Source organism: Brienomyrus brachyistius, unplaced genomic scaffold (genome assembly GCF_023856365.1).
Source record: "Brienomyrus brachyistius isolate T26 unplaced genomic scaffold, BBRACH_0.4 scaffold66, whole genome shotgun sequence".
Classification (NCBI taxonomy): domain Eukaryota; kingdom Metazoa; phylum Chordata; class Actinopteri; order Osteoglossiformes; family Mormyridae; genus Brienomyrus; species Brienomyrus brachyistius.
In genome coordinates, this window is record NW_026042341.1 from 1,322,578 (window position 1) to 1,345,100 (window position 22,523).

The 22,523-nt window shown below is 47.5% G+C and overlaps 2 protein-coding genes across 2 annotated transcripts in view; one reads left to right on the forward strand and one right to left on the reverse strand.

Annotated features, from left to right (window-relative positions):
* The first annotated feature begins 1,693 nt into the window (after positions 1-1,693).
* Positions 1,694-16,268, forward strand: cdc40 (cell division cycle 40 homolog (S. cerevisiae)). Its single transcript, XM_049002251.1, has 15 exons — positions 1,694-1,911; positions 2,426-2,512; positions 2,711-2,840; positions 3,267-3,353; positions 3,549-3,688; positions 4,488-4,584; positions 5,531-5,670; positions 7,307-7,381; positions 8,150-8,195; positions 9,792-9,893; positions 10,895-11,010; positions 12,455-12,588; positions 14,412-14,488; positions 14,952-15,096; positions 15,853-16,268. The coding sequence occupies exons 1-15, from the start codon at positions 1,729-1,731 to the stop codon at positions 16,028-16,030; spliced, it is 1,737 nt and encodes a 578-aa protein (XP_048858208.1). The 5' UTR covers positions 1,694-1,728; the 3' UTR covers positions 16,031-16,268.
* A 557-nt stretch (positions 16,269-16,825) lies between these two features.
* mettl24 (methyltransferase like 24) overlaps positions 16,826-22,523 on the reverse strand; it is a 28,229-nt gene continuing 22,531 nt past the window's right edge. Inside the window, exon 5 of the mRNA XM_049002255.1 lies at positions 16,826-18,171. Within this exon, the coding sequence (XP_048858212.1) occupies positions 17,851-18,171 (321 nt within the window). The 3' untranslated portion in view covers positions 16,826-17,850. The remainder of the gene's footprint in view (positions 18,172-22,523) is intronic.

Genomic DNA, 22,523 nt, shown 5'->3' on the forward strand with positions numbered 1-22,523 from the left:
TCGCCCCCTAATTGCATAACGCGTTCTGATTGGACAATTTCCGGATACAGACGCCCATGTAGACATGCTTGTCCAATCCCGGATAAAGAGGCGGTGAACACTAGAGCTTGTAGGTGTTTATTGTCATTATTGTTATTAACAAAATTAAATAAAATAAATAAAAAACAAACCCATGGAACTTTGATTGATACCAACGCAATGCATAGGAACAATACCTAAATTTGTGGTGGTACATATATTGTCTGACAAATACTTTTCGTGTGTGTATACATCCGTTTTCGCATGCATTGATTACAGTATAACTATGGTATACTATATATAGCACATTATTCACGGTAACATACTATTTATAATACAGCATTCTATTTGTGCCTAATTTATAAAAAAAATATTTTCGATTTAGTGTCAATGTCTGAGTTATAATTTTGTACAATTGTTTATTTATTTGTATAATGCAGTGGTTCTCAAACTCGGTCCTCGGGACTCACTGCCGTGCTTGTTTTCCAGCGATCCCTGCCTTACACACGGCTGATTACCCGGCTGATTACAGCTGGAACTTGTGTGTGGGAAATGGAAAAGGGCAGTACTATGATGGTGTCAATCTTATATTGCACGCCCATACTAAACAGTGGGCATTATGAATATTAAGTGGATCAGGTACATTGGATATATTTATATGTACATATAACCAGAGTGCAGGAGAATCTGTACAAAAAGGCATAAAGGGCAGACAGTGTATTATAAAATTACATAGTATTACATATTGATATTACATACTATACCGAGGCCTAGTGTTTGAGATGTTAAACAGGAGATTAGCAGTTGGTAAAAAGGACCCCCGAAGCACTGTGTTGCATTTGGGAAACAAGAAACACAGCTGTGAGTACTTCTCCTCTTTATTAGAATTTAGAGATCAGTGGTTATTGTGGACACACCACAGCACAACAACAAAATGTGTCCTCTGCATTTAACCCATATGTGACATCATGACACAGCAGGGGACAGCTAATTCAGTGCCCAGGAAGCAGTGCTTTGCTCAGAGTACCTTAGAGGTGCCTTGCTAGTCAGGGATTGAAACCCACAATCTTTGAATTAAACGTGCACTTCCCTAACCATTAAGCCACCACTGCCACAAATACCTCTTCTACGTCCTCTCACGGAGGAATCAGCCCCTTAACTGTGGCTTGCTCCCGCGCTCCACTGTTTGCAACTCTGTTAGTTCCCCTACTGAGAGGATGAGCCTCGTTTTCCATGATGAAGAGCAATTTGTCCCCCACTTCCTCTCAATCAGAACCTCCAGCGATTCTAGTGGAATATACAACGATTATCTATGAATATACAACGATGATCGATAAGAATAACGATTTTACGAGTCAAGCACCTGGAAAAAAGAGAACATTGTTTTTTCTCTTCGCGCTTCTTTCTAAATGGCTTATATGTCCTCGGTGAGCTGTTCAGGTCAATCACAGTTGAGTGCGCGTTGTGGGCCAATTCAAAAGTATTTTCCGCCAACAATGTCCTAAAAGGTACATATAAATTTCCGGTTTACAGCCTATGCGTTTATTTGACTGAACACATATAATTGAAAAAATATATAGATAATACTTGATTTTATAATAGAGATTACTCTGGGAATACTTTTATATGAGCATTGATATTTGTAGGATACTATTTAACTTCATCGTCAACTGTTAGGACTTTCCTTGCCGGATATTTACTCAATTCAAGATGTCGGCCGTCGTGGGTTCGCTTGTGTCTTACGAAAGTGATTCTGATTCGGATATTGAGACGCAGTCTAACACCAGTACAGAAAAGACAGATCCCGATGCAATAGCTCATCTTCTTCCTTTAAAATCTGCGAAAAACACTTCGTTAGCCCTCCTAAATGCAGCACCCGAGGTCGCAGTAAAGGTAAGATGCTACGCAGATCTCGCTCAGTTTCTTATGAAACCGGCTAACATTAACCAATTATCGTCGAAGTTAAAATATTACTAGGGCTTCCGACAGTATCACAGAAACGTTTAGCCAATATGTGTGTTGAGGTGGCATCTGAATTATATCGGAGTGTTTCTGTAATTGTTTATATGCCGTCTTGTTTTCACGCCGATATAGGCTTGTTAGACGCCTGTGGGTAACAGCGTGATGTGATCGGGATGCATTTGTTACGTAGTTTTCCTTGGAAAATTATGATTAAATACGCGATTTTCTGTTTATCAGTTTTAGCTAGCTAAACGTTATTATCTGAATTAGCGAAATAGTTACCAGACCTTAAAACAATTGTTCTTATCCGGAAACTACTAGCTGTAAGCAGTCAGGTTTTTTCGTTTAATATTTCTCTCGATGAATTAAGAGATGTCGAAGTAAGTACTGAGGAAACATTTTTTTTGTTTTTAATCACTCCCTGATAACTTTACTTTTACAACAGGAGGATGTTTTGACAGGAACTCATCTGGATCCGTCCCTTAAGGAGGTCAACTATAACCCAACATACGAAACCATGTTTGCCCCAGAGGTAAGCATCTCTGTAGTCCAGAAAGGTCGGTTGTTCACCTCTCTAGAGAGGGGAGATTGATAAAACGTTGCAATCCCAGCACTTTGAGTTCTAATATGTTCCAATATTTGTGTTAGACTGTTTTCTGTTGAAAGGACTGTGCGTGTCCATTACACTGGCACTGGCAGTCTGGTTAAGCAGGCTTTATTTTTATTCCAGTTTGGTCCAGTCAACCCATTTAAAACTCAGCAGATGGCAGCCCCCCGAAACATGTTGTCTGGGTATGCAGAACCAGCACACGTTAATGACTTCATGTTTGAGCAGCAAAGGAGAACCTTCTCTACCTTCGGTATGTCATTTGGACGACGTCTCCTTTTTGATTGTCGGAGAACGATGCCTTTATAGCGCCAGTTGCTCATTTCGTTTAATTTGATTTCATTCTTTTACTTTGGGAATTCGTGTGAATGAATGTGCCGAACCACATAGGAATACACTTGGTACTTGCTTTGTTTTAGAAGAGCTAATCTTCACAAAGTCTACTTCATTGATCTAAAAAGTACCCTCATGAAATCTGTCGCTTGGGTTTTGCATAAGCCCTGTTATATCTTTTATGTGTATTTTTTTTTTATGTAATGCAAAGTTTTATGGGAGCATATCTGTGGAATTATAGCAGAAAAGAAAATAGCCCCAATGTGTTTAAAGGTTTCTGTTGGTGGAACTCAATGTGCAGAATAAACTGAAGTATTCTCAATAAGAGACATGTTGTATTTCCAAGGGTACGCGCTCGATCCATCTGTGGACAACAGCCAAGCTTCATCCAGCAGTTACATCGGTGCTGTCGAGGAAGCTGAGAAAAACAAAGGTACTTCATTCCAGCAGGAAAAGCAACGTTTCCCCAGTAGACATTTTCAACATTAATGCTCATACTTTACGTAACAGTACTGTAATGTATGGTGACAGGTCCTGTACTGGGAGCTTCTCACCTTTCGGCCAGCAGGGGGCCTCATACAAGTTCTCGATCCTTTGTGATGTCATGCACACATTCTCTCTTCCCCAGGCATAACAGTATTTGAGTCGGGTGCTAAAAAGGGAGAAAAGAGGAGGAAAGTCAAAGGTGGCGATGCGTCCGAAATCGATAGTTTCCTTGGGCCGTGGGCAAAATATGTGGACGAGAAGGACGTGGCCAAGCCATCAGAGGTGAGTACCTTGTTCTGTAAGCTCCGCCCTTTCCTTTTGTGGTTCCTGTTCCTCCTCAGTCCCGTTCATTCTCTCGCGATTGCTTTTTGGATAAAAGGAAGGAGGAGGCAGGAGCAGGAAATGGACATCCAATTAGAAAGGCATTCTCTATGAAGGATTATAAAGTATGAGGCAGTCGGGTTAGTTTTTATCGATTGCTTGTTAGAAGTCATTTATGAAAAATGACAACTTGCCTGTATCTTACATAAGAACAGGGCATTGTTGGTTGCCACCAAAGCAGCATGTTTTATACTATAGGTGTGTTTTCAGTCTAGGCTGCCTCAAATGGGTGTTTGTTATAAGTATATGAATATAAATGACCGCGCAGTGCTGCAGTCCGGATTATGGTGTGACCATGGTGTGTTGAGCATTCCTGTTCCATTACATGAGTAGGTGTGCAGGCAGTGATCTATCATTTCCTGTGTATCTTCTGTGTTGCCAGTTGCTACTGTCTGCAGCGCATGTTCTGGCGGCATGTTAGATCTTCAGGCAAAGGCTTTTGTTCTTGTTAAATGATTTCTGCTAAGGATTTGTAACCCAGTCTAACGGAGTCTTTTAACGGGCAGCCGTGATGCATAATCGCCTTTTAAAATATGTCGCCGCTTCTCGTAGCTTGGGCGCGTCGTCCAGAAAGGTCCTCGTTAATTGTCAGGTTCCTGGAGTGCCGAGTGACATTTATGGTAGTCCAAAGGGGTGGATCAGCAGGGGTGCAGCTTGCTGGTCATTTATGGTGTTCTGTGTGCCCTTGTTCTCTCGACAGGAGGAGCAGAAGGAGCTGGACGAAATCACCGCTAAGAGGCAGAAGAAGGGGAAGAATGAGGAGGAAGGCCCTGCAGAGGAGAAGACCATTCTTCATGGTAAATGGGGGTGCACACTGAGGTGGCGATCAGAGGCGGGCAGTTTGTCTGTGGCTGAACTTTGTGTGTGGCACCCTTCCTGGAGTGAAGGCACTTTGCTGACCTTCCAGTGCGAAGTTCTGTGGGTCAAGCTTTTGATAGGAGACGTTTCTTAGCCACTGGATGCATGGGAGCTCACATGGCACTGAAATGCGTAGGGATGGTTATGGGGGCAGGGCTGCACGTGGCACTGAAATGCGTAGGGATGGTGATAGGGGCAAGGCTGCAGGTGGCACTGAAATGCGTAGGGATGGTGATGGGGGCAGGGCTGCATGTGGCACTGAAATGCGTAGGGATGGTGATAGGGGCAAGGCTGCAGGTGGCACTGAAATGCGTAGGGATGGTGATAGGGGCAAGGCTGCAGGTGGCACTGAAATGCGTAGGGATGGTGATGGGGGCAGGGCTGCAGGTGGCACTGAAATGCGTAGGGATGGTGATGGGGGCAAGGCTGCAGGTGGCACTGAAATGTGTAGGGATGGTGATAGGGGCAAGGCTGCAGGTGGCACTGAAATGCGTAGGGATGGTGATAGGGGCAAGGCTGCAGGTGGCACTGAAATGTGTAGGGATGGTGATAGGGGCAAGGCTGCACGTGGCACTGAAATGCGTAGGGATGGTGATAGGGGCAGGGCTGCAGGTGGCACTGAAATATAGGTGGAAGGCGGCACACTTGCAAGAGCATGAGGGGAAGGGGTGGCCACACCAGTGCAGTCCATAGTCTCGTGCTGGGATTTAAGGGAAGGCGTAACCATTAAGGAGCAGTAGATAGAGATGCGGCCCAGCCCACAGCTGCGACTGATGATTTAGGATTTTCCAGTTGTCTTTGTGTGTGTGAAAGCCTCCTTGTCAGACCGCCTGGCTGCTCTCCTTTCTGCTGTGTAACCTCACACATGCTCTACCCCCCCCCCAGTCAAAGACGCGTACGACTACCAGGGCCGCTCCTACCTGCATATCCCCCAGGACGTCGGCCTCAACTTGCGCTCCGCAGACATTCCCGACAAGTGCTACCTGCCTAAAAAGCAGATCCACGTGTGGACCGGACACACAAAGGTTAGCGTGCGTCGTCCCTCCCCCCACCCCACCCCCATGGTTTGCTCTGCCTGCATTGAGTACAGAAATTCACATTGCCATTTTGCTGGGGGTGCTTCATGATCCCACACCCAAAGGAGTCTCTTCTCAAGTTCATTTTTCCTGTTCAAGTTGCTCTTTACTGGAATACCAGGAATGTGCTTCTCAGCTCTGTGTTCCGTGCGCTAGGGTGAGCGAGAACCTGTCGTTTTTTGTTTTTATTTTTCATTTGTGAAGTGAAAGGAGGAACTTCTCTTCCGTTGGTGCTTCAAAGTAATGGTGTTCGAAGGTTAAGAAATTTTCCAGCAAGTTGACCCATTAAAAGGCCTTCAGGATCAGTGGTATTCAAGCTGCCTGTACGCCCAGCGTAGCCTCAGCCAATCAGAGCAGGGCATGCTTTCATGCACTAACCGCTGCTGTTGGCACAGCACTGGGTTTGGTGGAGCCGGTTTTAAGCTGTGTGCAGCCAGAACATGGTCCCTCATCTGTCTTCTGAACCCCTGACATGCCTCTGGTCACCTCTGTGGGACAGGTGAGCTGGCACCCTGGGGCAGAATCACAGGTTGGGGCTGCTTGACGTTTCCTCTATGATGACTGCGTCCACAGCCGACACTCGCCCTCCCTTCCCACGCCCGCAGGTCCTCCCCCCTCCCCCTATGTCGTGGCCCCCCGTGAACCGTGGTGAGCATTTCCTGCTTGATGGCAGCGTTGAAGCGACAGCAGGGACACTAATTGGCCGCCGGTTGGGAGACGGAGGAAAGTCTGGGGATTCGCTGTTCAAATGCTGTGGCTCCGCCTCTCCCGTGTCAGTGACCTTTTGTCATTGTTGTTTTTCTCCCTGGCCGACGCCTTTCAAACACGCTCGTTTCCCTGTGGTGGCAGGCTTTGTAATCTGACCACACTTAGACACTTCCATCCTAAAGGTCTCCTAATATGAAACCGAAATCCCCGATCACCTACTATGGGGTAATCGACACCAGAGGCCAGACAAACAACCCTTTTTTTAATATATGTATATTTTATTGCTGCCCATGTTGCCTTGCCTTCCCTCTGCTTCCAGGATTTAAGGCTGTTTGGGTTCAGTTTCCACTCCTAAAAGCCTCTGAGTGAGAGAACAGCTGCGATAGTGGAATCTCCTCATCAGCATCTCAGCATGATTGTGTGTGTATATCTTAATGGCTACTGTGCCACATTTGCACCAGTCACATGACCTGCGTGCTTGCACACCCTAAGGACTCCCAGCGGCTTTCTCCAAGCGCGAATCCCCATCGCTGGCATTATGTTGTGATATTCGCTATGATTAACGCCTGTTCGGCACGCACCCCGAAAAAATGCTGCTCGTCTTCACAGGGCCAGTTAGCACGGAGCTCGGTTGCCATCCTAAGGTTCCCCATTCATTGTGATGGTGTTTGTCCATCTTGCGACTGCGTGATGAATCATCCCCCTTCAGGTCATGTGACACGCCAGCAGTGTCTCCAGTCTTTTAGCATCTACATCGCCCTCTCTGGCCGTCCGGTGTTAATGACTGACGTTTGCGTGCCATCACGTGGGGGTGGGCTTTCTGTGGCGGGCAGCATGGCTGCCAGCTCCTCTAACCTTCTGACCCCTCTCTCTTCAGGGCGTCAGCGCCATCCGGCTCTTCCCGGTGTCGGGCCACCTGCTGCTCTCATGCTCTATGGATTGCAAGATCAAGGTGAGCCTGTGCCGGCATCTCGCTCCAGTCCTTTTGTTTCGTTAAAATACGGCGTTTGATTAAATTTGATCGCACTCACTTTGACAGCTCGTCCTTCAAATCAGCATATCACCTACAGGTGATTCATGTTAGTCACCCAGAACTTAAGGTCTGCTCCATGTATTTGAGTTTCCCATAATATTATCACCTTAAAAGAGAGCGAAAGTTTCACATGTGAAAGTTTGAAAGGCATTTAAAATATGGTTTATGCTAAAAATGTCAGTTCTGTCTGGCCACACATTTGTGTGTATATCTGCATGTATATTTTAATGGTGGAGAGGTTTCATTTTGGCTGAATGTTTATCCTTATTACTATGCTGCTTGTAATGCTTTTTATTATGAACTTTTGGACAGATATTGCGCAGAGGGAATTTTCTGATCTATTTTCTGTGGAGGAGTACAAACAGAACGCTGTTAATGTCACATCCTGCCCTCTGCCAGCAAATGCCATCTTAAATGGCTTGCTTTGTACTAATGAAAAACTCATCGCTGTGTAGAAAGATCAAGCCTGCATGTGACGTTTTGATGTTCTGGTCCCTGGGCCAAACCGGACCCAGCCGGCCTCCGTCTCGCGTATAATTAGGAAACCTGTGCTTAACAAGGCCGGTTCGGATTCCGAATCGGGCTTCACTGAACAGCCAGAGTGTTCTGTGTTGAGATATGCTAAGACTGCTTATGCGGCTGAAGCCGACGCTAAGCCTCACTCATGGGCCTTTTATCTGCTTTCAGCTGTGGGAGGTGTATGGGGAACGGAGGTGCATACGCACGTTTATTGGTAAGTGTGCCTTTTAATCTCATTTACTCAAAGAATGCTATGTGGACAGTAGGGGGCACTGTAGACTCCGTGGTTGTGGGTTTGAGAAAATGTTTGGACTCCTACAGTTCATACCACCCCCCCCCACCCCCACGGGCTAAATGTGCCGTTAGGTGAATTGGTGTCTCTAAATTGCCCGTGTTAGTGTGGCTTTGAGTGTCCACTGAGAGGCTTGAGTGGCTACTGGTTCACCTTGACCTGATGAATAGAGAATTTCTGTGGCGAGGAACCATAGTTTCAATATCTGATAATTGGTTAGATGATGTCTGGAGATAAGGCTCCCTCTTTGTAAAGTGTGTGGACCCCCCCCCCCCAACCCCCACAATGCATATAAAAAGCTTATAACCTGGGGGTGCACTTCGTCCACCAGTTGAATGTTTTCGAACTGCAGGCAGAAACCTGTGCACATGCAATGCTGCAGGTGTCAGAATGAGCCTCATGTTGCAGGGTCTGACCCCACAACCCTCTTTGACTTTATGCGGTTTGATTCTTGGGGCTTCCCAGGTAGGTCCTAAGTCACTTGCTCCCTAATTGGATAAGTGGCTACTGGGGATAGAAGGAGAGACCAGTCGCGTGTTGCTGCTTTACACAATTACCGTCGTCAGGATGAGAGTAGGCGCCGCGGCGGACTTGCGCGGGTGGCTGCTGTAATTGGTGCCGCTGGCTGCTTCATGATTACCTTTGTAGATGTCCCTGTTCCTCTTGATTGAGGAATATGTTTTCCCCCCGGCCTCTGATGAGAGAGACTGTGGGAAAATAAAACACCGTCTGGAGCGAAGTTCTGCTCTGTGTGCTGGCCGGTAGGGGGTGTCGGGGGGGGGGGGGGGGGGGTGTCGGAGCTGGCGGCAGGTTCCTTGGATTCTCGTTAGAGCGTGAAGAAGATGGCCTTTAACGAGTCCTGGGTCTGACTCCGGTTTAACTTGTGCTTGTGGGGGGGGGCTGGTTGTCACTTATCTCTGATTTATCGTGTACCATCCAGGAACAGTTATAACATTACAGCTGAACTGGGAACATCTTGTTGCGTTCCTGCTGGAAAATGTGGTCTGCTATTTCACATCATAAAGGGAGATGATGGAGCTTGCTGGGTTAATTAACTCTGATCTCGAGACTTTAATGTGGCACATAGTGGGCTGATTCCACTGGATACGCTTGTTTCATTCGATGTTTTGTGAGGTGTTTATCTGATTTACGGGTAACACTTTCCCATGACCAGATGGCAGATGGGTTGCCTTGTGCGGTCGGTCCCTCTGTGTGGAGTTTGCACGCTTACACTGTGTCCTGAGGCTGTTCCAGGTTCATTGCCTTCCTGCCTCAGACAGAAAACGTGTCATTCTGTGAAGTGGTGCGTGTGTTAATTGCTCATGGTGTGTAACAGGGCGTGGGAGTGTGGGCTTGGGGTTGGACCGGCATCCCTTCCAGGGTTTACCCTGCGCTGGATCCTGTGTTTCACGGGATCAGCTCCAGGACAGTCATGCGTCTGCCCTGGATGGGCAACAAGATGAAAGCACCCGCATGTCAGTATCATGCATGAGCTCTGCGTCCTTCTGTCTCTCTCAGGCCACAGCAAAGCGGTGCGTGACATCTGCTATAACAACACAGGGACACAGTTCCTCAGCGCTGCCTACGATCGGTTCCTTAAGCTGTGGGACACGGAGACTGGTGAGTACTGAGCCTTGTGCTGTAACGCTAACTCAGGGATTCTGAACCTGGTCCTCAGGGACCCCCAGACCGTTCACATTTTTCCTACCCAGAGCTGGGAGGGAGCATAAACATGGACACTCTTGGGGTCCCTAAGGACCGAGTTTAGAAACACTGCTATGTCACACCTGTCCTGCCGCTGTGAGTCATGTTGTGCAAGGTTGTGCTCAGTAGGGAGGCCTGGGGAGGGAATTTTCGGACAGCCGGCCGCACTTCAGTGACCTTGTCCAATTTATACCACCAGGAGGCAGCAGATGAGCAAATCCTCTGCACTCGTTTGCCCTGCATTTCAATGTCATGCTGTCCTTCACGAGACCATGTGGAGCACAACTTCAGCACTGTACAGTAACTGGCCTTACCAGTCTGGGTGGTAGCAGAATGTAGTTCGTTGTTGATTGTGCTGCTCTCAGGGTACAATAAATTAGTCATGACTTGCTCACCCCCCCCCCCCAAGTAGTGGGAAAGGTGTGGGGGAGAGGGGCATGCATGGTGACCATGGGGATATCGAAGGGGCTTTTCCACATGTGATTCCCCAGCATCGTCGTCATCAAATTACACAAGAAATTTATGACCAATATTGCAGCTTTTGTGGTGCTTTTTGCTCTTGCACTGGATGTGATGCATAGCACTGCGTACCTCTGACGCTTCTCTTATTTCCAGCTGTACCCTCACAGTAGTGCAGTGTTCCCGTTTGCCTCCCCAGATATGTCATGTACGGTGCTACATGACAGAAGCTATTTAATTGGATGAACTGAATGTAGATAACCTGACAAGAGCCAGCTTTTGGTACAAGCAGTTTTAATTAACATCCACTGTCTCGGGGGGGAAACTTTTCTCCGACACCTGATTTTGGATGCACTCTTCAGCTGGCTGCCCGACTCTTTGGGGGAATGGCCCGCGGAAGTGGGAGGGGTTTATTTAAATGAAGTGCGTCTATTGACATGTCCTTGCCTCTTGCTTAGGAAAGTGCATCTCCAAGTTCTCCAATCGTAAGGTGCCTTACTGCGTCAAGTTCAACCCAGATGAAGACAAGCAGAATCTCTTTGTGGCTGGGATGTCTGATAAGAAAATTGTACAGGTAATTTTTCACCCCTCTGCCTCCCGGTTCTCCCACCCTCAGAATGCCATTAACGAGAGCTGAATTGGGGCATACTCTCATTTGGCCCAGTTGCCTTGTGCTGTGCCTGAGCACGATTGTCCCCTCTCGCCATCCCCCCTCCCCCCCCGGGTCTGTTCTCATGTCATGCTTAACGTTGTGGGCCCAAGCACGCCTTAGTCATCACCATGCGTGTTTTGTGTTGTTGAAAATGGGGAGAAAAGCCCTATTACACAGAAAAATGGAGTCCATGATTAATGTCCTTATTTTTTGGCTTATTTGCAGTCATTTTGAGCGCGATTACACACAGCCCTCTCATAGATTGAGTATGCAATGCTGTGATTATTTAATCGTGCTCCATGTATATGAAAATAGTCCAGTATTTTACCAAATGTTTGTGTGTTTTTTTTGTGTGTTGCATCCAGTTTCTATATACTCTTGTCGGCCCAAATTTCCAGTACACACTGAACCTGCCATAGACCAAGTACATAAAGTGATCCCTTTGCTGCTATGTTTGTTAAATGATTCTTGTAATCGGGGCTGTAAAAACGAGCTTTAATACGGCTTTTCGGTACTATACTCCTAAAATATTAATTTTTTGCTACTTGATTTGTACAGCCTACCTGACCCATTCCTTCTGGGTCTGGTTCAAGTACGTGTGGGTGATGTCATATCTGCTTGGGCATGTTTAGCGATCACACTAGATGCGTACCGTGCCCGAGTCCAACTGAACCATGCCTGGGCACGGCATGGACCGATCACACTAGTAAAATGACCTACGTACGGGTGGCCTAGTGTGAATATGGCCTTTGTGCCGGGGAGAGTTTGCCGTGGCCCTCAACAGATTTCACACGCTGTCAGCTACCCCGGTTAGTGGGAGGCGATGGTGAGCATTTCTCAGAATGTCTGATTCTGTGGGGGGTGGGGGAGGGGGGGGGTAGTCACATCAGCAGGTGCTCGGTCTAGCAGGGAGGAGAATAATGCCTTTTATTCACATTTCAAACCCATCATTGGGAGGATTAATTTCCTCCTACTATAGAAATTCACTTGTTCCCTGGCGTATGAGAAGTCTGACACTTCTGCTTCTGCCGCGATGCTGTAACTACATGTTTGTGTAGATTAGGGATGGGGAGCCTGTTCTGTGGAGAGCCAATGTGGGTGCGGGTTTTTGGGATGACATCTCAGTCAGTCAATAACAGCGAGTCCCCAGGACTGGAGTTGAGAAACCCTGTTTTATTATTGGCTGATTGAGAGGTCATCCCGAAACCCCGCACCCACATCGGCCTTCCTTGGAACAGGTTCCCCACCCTTGGTGTAGACGTAAGATCACATGGATTTAATAATGTGTGGGATGACGCTCAACCCTGAGGAAGCTATACTGCGGAGCGGTGGGGCAGCACTCACCCCCCTGTTGCTGATCTTTCAGTGGGACATTCGCACAGGGGAGGTGGTCCAGGAGTACGACAGGCACCTGGGTGCTGTCAACACCATCACATTTGTGGACGAGAACCGGCGCTTCGTCAGCACATCGGACGACAAGAGCTTGCGTGTGTGGGAATGGTAAGTTCCACGAGGCTCCCTGGTCAACCCAGCAGGGGTCTGTACGGCCCCTTCAGACAGAACCCACAAGAGGCATTAGGAGTAGTGTGGCTTACAGTGTTCTGGGTGGTCACACACACACACACACGGCCCTTGACAGAGAAAGTCCTCACGGCAGCATACAAACTTGGGGCCCACCTTGGCTGCAGACCAAGCCCACAGACGGGCCGTCGGCTTTTCCGTAGCTTGTGACGATTTGCAGAGCGCGCAGCTGGAAAGGGGCTCGACACCGTGATGGAGCAGCATGGGGAGTGACGACAGTTTCATTCTGCCTCACCGTCCTATAACATCTGCACGTGGTTTTCATTTAGAGCCAATTAAAATCCTTTTTATTTTTGACCGGGGAATGTTCCCCTGGAAGGAGCCCCAGGTCTTCTGCGGGGCACCCAGTGGAGGCCGGGGAGAGCTGTGAGGGGCCTCGTGGAGACGCAACTCGTGATGCTTCACCTCCCGGTTTAGATTCCCGGTCGCTGACTCTGGCGGCCTGGAGGAGGGGCTTCTCAAAGCCATGGGATGCTCAGTGTCCCCGATCAGACGCAGTTACCTTGGCCTGCTTAGTGTGTCATTAGCGGGAGGCTCACAGGGGGGCAGTGAAGGACGACAGGGGTGGGCGGTTCGGTTTGTCCACAGCTGCAGTGCGTCCTCCGCAAATAGCTACAGTGCAGATATTTTTAGAAGCATTTTCCCAACATTTTGGGATGGCCAAACGCTGCTTTGCATTCTCAGGACAGGACCCCCCCCCCCCCCCCACACACACACACACACACACACACACACACACACACAGTATGGAGGTGTGGTTTGGGAGCGTCGATCGCTTCTCCTGCAGCCTTGCAATTCCTGCAAGGTTTTGAGGGGGTAGATTGTTGGGGAAAAGGGAGAGTCTATTTATATGTTGATTTGCTTTCACAGGGCTAACAGTGGCATGTTATCTTCATTGAGACCCCCCTCCCTCCCACTGCGTAGGCAGGAAAAACACAGCCCCCCCCCCCCCCCCTCCCCAACCTCCATGAAAAGGCTGGTTTTTCTGCTTGTCTGTCTCATACTCCCCGACAGTGTTTTTGGATGGGTTGGTGAGGAGCCAGGCCTGCTTTCCTGACAGCTCTGGGAGTACAGCTGCCGCACTCCTACCCCCACACCCCCAACAGCTGTTCCCCTCCTTGGGCCCCTTGGCCAGCTTTGCCCCCAGCCCACTCATCTCACCTTATTCGTTTTTAACAAGCAGCCAGTCTCTCGAACACCTTTGGTAAAGGGCACTGGCCGCCGTTACCACTGACAGGCAGGAAGGGGGCGCTGTGGGAATCCGGCCCCTCTAGATTTCTTTTTAACTTTGAAGGAATGTGATTTCATAGCACAGAATGCCAGGATGTGTGGATCCTTTGGGGGGTGGCTTATTGCAGGAGGTATAAGGTGTTTGAAGACTAAGCTCTGCTGCAGTAAGTGAGCGACACCCTCAACACTTTATGGCATGATACCTTAAAATCCACCCCCCCCCCACCTGCAGTGCCTTACCCCCAAGGGGCTATCTGAAGGAGAGAGAGGGAGCTTTATTGGTCTTCAGCGAGCCTTGCATCCCAGTATGGGCAGCAGAACTGATTGGCTGCCACAGCTGAGGACTCTGGTGATCTTCTTGAGGGTCAAATGCGCGTGATGTATGACTCGCGCGGGTCACACCTCGGGGTCCGTGGATCAGTCAGTGTGGGTGGGGGCAGGGCCCTTCCCGATAGCGCCTGTTAGCCCCGCCTACCGCCCTGCCACGCCCACACGCTCTCTCTGTGTCGCAGGGACATCCCAGTGGACTTCAAGTACATCGCAGAGCCCAGCATGCATTCCATGCCGGCCGTGACGCTGTCGCCCAATGGTAAGAGTGCAGCCTACCACCCCCCCTCAACCCCCGTACCCCCAGCCGTTCCACTGCTTTTATGCTCCTTCCTCCCCCTTTCGCTTTCCCCATATGATCAATTTGCCACACGACATACAGACTTCTGTTTACTGGACAGGAAATAGCTGCATGCGAGCAGATTGTTCAAAATATCCAGATGATTTTTTTCTGGCCTGTTTATGTGCCTGGAATTTTCCTCCTTTTTTTGTGGATCATCTCCGGATTCATACAGATTATTTACTAATGTTAGTCTTGCAAACAAATTTGTCAGCAAGTGGGAGGCGGCTCAAGCCAGCCACGTGCCGTTAGATCGTGATTCCCTGAGGGTTTCGGCTGTCGGACCCTTTAATCTTGATTTCTTCAGCAGCCACTTGAACAGGTAGAGCTTGTGCGAGATCAAAGCATCCATGGAGACTGACTGACTGTTCTGTTCGGACTGCAGGCAAGTGGCTGGCCTGCCAGTCCATGGACAACCAGATCCTCATCTTCGGAGCACAGAATCGGTTTCGCCTGAACAAGAAAAAGATCTTCAAGGGTCATATGGTGGCCGGCTATGCGTGCCAGGTGGATTTCTCTCCGGATATGAGGTACGACACTCTCAATCTCCCTCCCCCTCTCCATGCAGTATCCAGGACATTCGCTGCATGGATGTGCGGTGGGCCGGTTTAAACCGGTTTCATGAAACCACTTCTGATTCCTTCAAATGAGGGCTGCTGCAGAATCATGCATTAAATAAACCCTGCAAAATCCTTAACATAAATTGAAGTGTTTGCCTCAGGACTGGGTATAAATCAGCACTAAAGTAAAAAAAAGAAAAATATTTATCTTTGGAAATTATTTTTGCTTTTTTTTTTTTTTTTGAGAAAATGTGATGACTTTTCAAAAGGATCCTCCCCCCTCCTCCTTTATATATTTAAACATGCATACTTTTGTTAGCTGAGTGGTTATTCACATGTATTTAGCGGCCAATCTCCTCCATAGTGACATACAATCATGGTTTTAATGTTCGTGCTCTTAAGTTCACGCAGCCATGAGGGACCCAGTGGTCCACCACGCCTGGCCCCCAGGGTGGTTTGCGGCAGCTCCCATGTGCTATTTTCTTTACGGGGTGGGGGGCGTGGGGGGGTGTCTGCAGTTGAGATGCCCCCACTTTGTCCACACAGGAACTCATGCTCGTGGAACCCCCGAGTTGCACCCCCGCAAAACGCTAAGCTCACTCATGGCAACGTCAGTAACACCTGACACTGGCTAACTGGAGGTCCGGCAGCGGTCGCGAATGAGGAAGTGGTGCTGATGTCCTTCCTAACCTGATTCTTCCCCACTGCCCCATCTCCCCCCCCAAGCTATGTGGTGTCGGGGGACGCTGACGGCAAGCTGAACATCTGGGACTGGAAGACCACCAAGCTTTACCACCGCATTAAGGCACACGACAAGGTGTGCATCAGTGCCCTCTGGCATCCCCACGAGACCTCCAAGGTCGTCACCTGCGGTTGGGATGGCCAGATCAAGCTGTGGGATTAGGACTGTGGGGCTGTGCCCGGGCGGCGGGGCGTCTCCCCCGTCCTGCTGCGCGTGGGACTGGCATCCAGTCCTGCCGTCGCTCGTTTGTGCCGCTGGCTTCTGGCCGTCATGGTGGTCGCGAATGCGCTCTTCCTGTGTGACCTGCAGCCCGCTTTCTTTTCCTGGCCGATGTTGCTCTTTGGGTTTTAACATGCCATCCATGCCACGACAACAATAAAATTTTGTACATTTCCATTAAGTGATTTCTAAAAACGTCTCCTACGTTCTTACCCTGCAGCGGGTGCTTTATTTGGTCTGACAGTATTGATACCAGCCTGTCACTCCAGTTTTAATTCACTTTCGCTACCAGCGAGAGGTGCTATTTCAGCTTGATTTGAGCTTTAGCTGATGATGGCGTCCTCTGGTATCTGGATGAAGGACTGTGTGTGTGTGTGTGTGTGTGTGTGTGTGTGTGTGTGTGTGTGTGTGTGTGTGTGTGTGTGTGTGTGTGTGTCTAAGATTGTAAACATTCCTGCGGCTTTGATTTCGACTGGGGTTGTTACGCTCTGTTAGAGCTCGTATAGCTGTTTGACTTAGTGTTTCACTTTGAACATTGGAATTTTATTTAAGAATCTCACTTTAACATCCATTAAATCAGCTTAATAGAGCTGTCAGCCCCCCCGTTTTCTTATAATATTGAATTAGGTGTTTGCCTGTAGACTGTGGCCTTTAAACCCCGTTCTAGCAAAAGAAAATGCATTTTTCATTATTTCAGAATTAGCAACAAAGGAGTAAATGAAGTGGGGGCGTCGGAAATGAGCTAATGCTGTCAGCGGCCAGCTTGACATTTTAATATTCAAAGGCATAATAATTTCATTGAGGCCATTTTCTCTCCCCCAACCTGGGACCGTGCTGAGATGCCTGTTCCCTCGCCTGTAATTTTACCGGCGTCTGCTCTTGCATTTCGCTTTTGCCGTGGCCTTTGTTCTAGAAGGCCAGCTTGCAGCTAGGGTTGGCCGTAGGCGTCCCCCCGGAGCTTCCACTGATCACAAGGTCCGACCTCGGTCACCCCATTTATCTGGCACCTGGATGCCCTGCAGGAAATGGGGCCCGACCTCCCAAACCTGAAATCTGCATAGCAATTAAAACACTTTTTGACAAAGCAAATTTTTAACAAAAAAGCCTGCAATTCCTGAAAGTTCCTATAACGCTGATGCCAGCCGTGTCACGGTTCAGAGGCAGCAGAAATGTTTTTATATGGACCCCACTGACACCGTGAGAATTTGTGATGCGGAAATGTGGGAGTGGGTCATTTTTCTATGCCAGACAGCAGAGGTTGCAGGGTCAACACAAGTAAATTCTTTTTTTTTTCTTCATCTGCCCTTTAAAGTTCAAGCAATCAAAAGAACCCAAAAAACTTTAAAAAAAAAAAAAAAGTTAGGTAAGAACTCCATAGCATCTTTGGTCACCCTTGAGTTATGCATTCCCAGCAGGCTTCAGGCCTGTTTCAGCTCACTGGCTCCCCTTTTGGCCATGTTTAGAAGAGCAGCCGTGGCAGCTGAGTTATGCCAATCCCATAGAGGCACTGAGACATCTACAGATTTATCTAAATGGGCCACACAGACTGGCCACAGCACCCCTGGCAGCTCAGGGAAAATGGACCAGCTTCCGTTTTTTGTTTTTCTCTGGGGGGGTGGTGGACACCAGAAGGTGATGCGAAGTCATGGAGGCACCATATGTCGGAGGTTGCGGGGAGTGGCTGAAGGCCGCCTCGACATGTTCTCGCACGACGTGGATGTTGCGTAAAGACGGATTGCTTTGTCAGTTGCCTTTGCGGAGCTTCAGCGTGGCCTCCATCTGGAGTTCACCCAGCCCAGGGTGTAGACGCTGCTGCTGTTGAACATGTCCTGGCGCAGGAAGAGGCGTGGCCTCCTGCTGTCGCTCTGGCTGTAGAAGAGCTGGAAGTGGCTGCACTCCAGCTCCTTCAACAGGCTGAACCAATAGCGTACCACGGTGGCGTCGTCCCCACCCACCTCGAAGCCAGGCCAGTGCAGGTGCACCTCTAGCAGGAGCTGCCCGATATCCGGCAGGACATCATCCAATATCAGGTTCTCCAGGATCTTCCACTCCGCGCTTTCCATGTCGGCTTTCAGCACGTCGATCTGCACGCGGGGAGATGAGCAGATGCTGGTTATTATACCATATGCTGCTTTCATTTGGTTTGATGCACAAACAAGCGGCTCTTTTATCCATAGTAAGTCACGGAGTGTGACATTTAATACCCTTTTCCCCCCACATTAATATAGATTTATTTTTTTCATGGAAGCAATTTACTTTAAGCACTGTAATTACACAAGGGGGCTCTTGTGAGAGCACAGAGCAATAGTTTACCGAACGCAGGCCCATAATTGATCTACATCAGTATGGTGCAGTGTTCTCATGTTGTCTGGAGTATCTAGAATGGCAACATTGAATATTTAATGTGTTGATGCTTCATTAATTTAAGTTTTAGCATAAGCAAGATAGTTTTGTTTACTTGCACATTTCCTGCAGAATTGCTCTTCTGGGAAATAATTTTTAGCTATAGCGAGGCCGTTACGGTGCTCGAGCAATGAATTTTGAGATTTTCAAGAGAGCAGAATGCAAGCACCTCCGCCCCTGTAACTGAACGGGAACATTTTGCATACAGTTGGCTCACTTTTTTGACAGTTTCATCCCCTGACACAAACCAGCTCCAAATCTTTGTCAGATAGAGAGAGGGTCTCCTTGTTCAGGTCATTATAAGAATGTATGAGCTTTATGATTGACTCCGAGCAGTGCAGGTGTTCCTGACAAAGATCAACCCGTCACCTACCTGGGAGTCAAAGGATATACAACCTCACTGCCGCCGTGCAGAAACAGTCTTGGCTACGGCATATACCAGACCACTAGTGGTTAAAACTGAAAATTCTTTCTCTCTCTAAGCTGAACGCCAGATCTACCTTCACATGACCTGCCCAGGAGGAAAAATTGTTACTCTGAACAACACTTGGTGTGTTTACAGGCAGATGAATGCTCCAAAGTCACCTTTGATCCATTCCATGGTCAGGCAACTTGGCCTTGGTGAAGGACACCAAAACGGTGTTTGGATGGAGATGTATCAAGACCCATATAGATCAAACGGCAGATAATCATCTCTGGAGAAATATTAAAGCCTGCTAGAACCTTCTATGACACCTCCCATCTTTCAATGGAGCATCAACACATTTTCATCTCTAGTTAGACAGCTAATTATACAGTAGCGATGTTTATTATATCAAGAAACAATAAAGCATTTCAAAACAAACACAGCAAACCAACTGTTTAGCTACACATTTAGCTGGTAAATCAGCACACACACACAAACACAACTACCTTTCACCCTCAAGCTTAAGGTAAAGTTAATCATTATACAATCAAAAACTGAAGGGTTTTTTATATATATATATATATATATATACACACACACACACACACACACACACACTTCACTACTAGCACAAAGCAATATGCAGCATCTTACATTTATGCAGTTGGCTGATGCTATTCATGTCAAGAACCTTCAACAGGAATGACTTGACTCAAAAATAATACCAGGGTAAGCTTGAGCCATAATTTAAGCATGACTGGCATTGTAAAAAGCGGAACAATGCTTTATGTTCTTCTGTTGAAATTATGACTTACTGGGCTTAAGCTGACGTTTCTCATACCCCATGACCACAAATAGCCTTGGTGGGGGAGGATAGGCTGTGTTAAGGGCACATTCATGACTATATATTAAACACACACGTGGAAGTTTGCGTAGCAAATACATGCGAGTGGCAGGGATGGATCCGGTGGCTGGGAAGACTAGTTTGTGACAGGGGTCTCCGTCACACTGCATCCTCTAAGGAACCCTACGGCCTCGTGAAAGTCGCCGGTTCGTCGGCTGCGACGCGCCCGCCGCTGCTCTGTGGCTCTCCAGCGCATGAAGGGATTTCCTGCCTGATCCATTCATCATCTCGGCTCACAGAGATGGAACGTCTGATAATTTAGAAGCCCTGCTCTGGGCAAATATTAATCAGCATGAAGTGACCCACGAATTCTCTGATTCAGTTTCAATGCATCTGCTATTTTTCTTTCATTACATTTTACGAGAATAAGACGTGATAAGCGGTTCTTTCGGAATGTAATTTTAATTATGAGGCCATGCTTCTTGTAATTGTAACTGTGGGGAAAGGTTTTTTCATGGGCACTTCATAGACCGGGAACATTGTGTTAATCATATTGTTTTACCTCACAATAATTCCTGCCAAAATGTAGCCATTATTATAGTTTAAATGAATGACCAAACATGCAGAAATGATGTCAAAGAGATACTTCTGGAAAGAGCGAAACCTAAGACCAGTGAGACTCCCTCTGGAGTGAAGTTGTGTTTGGTGGTAGCGCTGTTGCTTTGTGGAAGAGAATGGGGAATATGGATGAGATAACCTGAACGTCAACACAGAAGACCAGCTTGTCATCTATAGTAACAATCCAGGTTGTTTCATAAATCCCCATAACCTATAACATTCAACTCAAGCAGAGACTGGGTGATCCCAGGAATGGGTTAAGATTAAATAAACTCTGTCAGATCTTTTAACAAAATCAAAATGGCTGTATATTAAACGCGACGCACATTAGTTAATATTCTGAGAGCTGAACTCAAACACTATCCACCCCATAGAGCAGCGACTGTTTTTCAAGCTGATCTTTTGTTACTCGTTCTCACAGAGCCACTCTGAATCGCACCAAGGGGTAATATACAACAAAATGCTCGCCCCCAAGAGAAATGATTGATTACAAAAGCTATTTAAATTGTGCGACGCACAATTCCCAACCTAAGCCTTAAAATGTCAACAAGCTATATAAATTCCAGCAAAAGTGCAGTCAGCACTCAAACAGAAGGTGATTGGGATGTGTGAGGTAACAGGGCCTCAGACAGAGGAATCTGCATGCAGATATCGCAGGCCTTGTCTCACGATCATTTAAGATTAATCCTTTTTTAATGAACCAAGCAAAGTGCCACACCCTTCGGTGGGTGGACATGTAGGGGCCTTTCATGCCAAATGAGAGATAAAAGCACTGGGCCTAAGCACAGGCCAGACAAAATGGCAGTTACCAACTTAAAAAGAACCTTTAAAATAAGCAGCATTTCTGATACCTTCTTTGTGCCCCCAGCCCAAGGGTTTAGGTTTGGTTTCAATACCAGTAGGGATCAAATCAATTCCAAAACCTCAACCTCAATAAACACACATACACTATTCTCACAATATTGGCAAGGACATGTCTCTACTGTCCATACCCATAGCCTTTGTACCCCCCCCCCCCCCCGACAGACAATGAACAGAATGGTATATGAAATAATCAAATAACAATAATAATAACCAATTCAGTCTTGTTTAAATAAGTATGAACTAACCAGAAATCGCACAAGCAACATGGTAACATTGCGTAAGAAACTGAAGAAAACAGACAGTTTATAAAACAACCCTAATTACTATGGCTAAATGCGAAAAATGACCATTTCTGATCAATATTACCATTTCATTACCCTGGTGCATTATTTGTGTTCTAATCAGGAACAGAAACACATTTACATTCATGAAATTAGTGTATTAAAATACTTGTTAAGATAATGTTTATAGTATAGATATAGAAGAAAGATCTGCAGATGTCCTTCAACTTTCAGCTTTGGCACATTTAATTGATTTAGCTTGCGCTTTTATCCAAAGAGATGCACATTTCTGAGAAAGCAGGGTAAAAAAAAATCCCTGGAGCAACTGGGGGGGTTAAGGGCCATGTGCACGGACCCAGCAGTGACATCACCACCCCGAGGTTTGAGCCTGTGACCTTCAAATCACTCGAACAGCATCCTAGGCCACTGAGCCATGAGCTTCCTTATAAGGTCATGGTTTATAGCTTCCCATTGGTCCAGAGCTGCACAGAGGCATCAATGAAGGAGCTCTGTTCCCAGACATCCTTTTTATACAGACCCCTCACCTATATGGGTCCAGGTGCAGTGAGCTGGCCCGGGTCGAGGTCACTGGCCTCGCAGTTCACGCTCGGCTGATGCTTGCATTAAACGGCGCCAGGGGGCCTGTCAAGTCGGCCATGCATGGATACCAGCGCGTCACTTTCAGATTGATGGGTGAGCATGCGCCGTACCCGCAGTGCCGACGTCACACCCTGTGCAACCCTTTGCTGCTCTAACATGTATGTTCAACTTCATAGCAACATAAGCCAGGGGTTCATGATTGTTTAACTGGTCCAAAAGGTTCTATCCTACAAGCAGCGCTGGCGTTTACGACAATCAGAGTTGCCAACTCTCATGCATCTGGCTTATGATGCACTCACACTTTCAGACTCTAATGCTCACGGAAGAAATTTTGCGGCAAATCTATGCTATTCTATTATAAACCTAAAATTAGCCAGATCAAAAGCGTTTGGGCAGATCCCAAACCTTACATCCATCCAT

Coding starts and splice junctions, on each gene's coding strand:
- cdc40 (XM_049002251.1), top strand. CDS start 1,729: ATGTCGGCCGTCGTGGGTTCGCTTGTGTCTTACGAAAGTGATTCTGAT. Junction 1,912..2,425: donor CACCCGAGGTCGCAGTAAAG/GTAAGATGCTAC, acceptor CTTTTACAACAG/GAGGATGTTTTGACAGGAAC. Junction 11,011..12,454: donor CTGATAAGAAAATTGTACAG/GTAATTTTTCAC, acceptor CTGATCTTTCAG/TGGGACATTCGCACAGGGGA.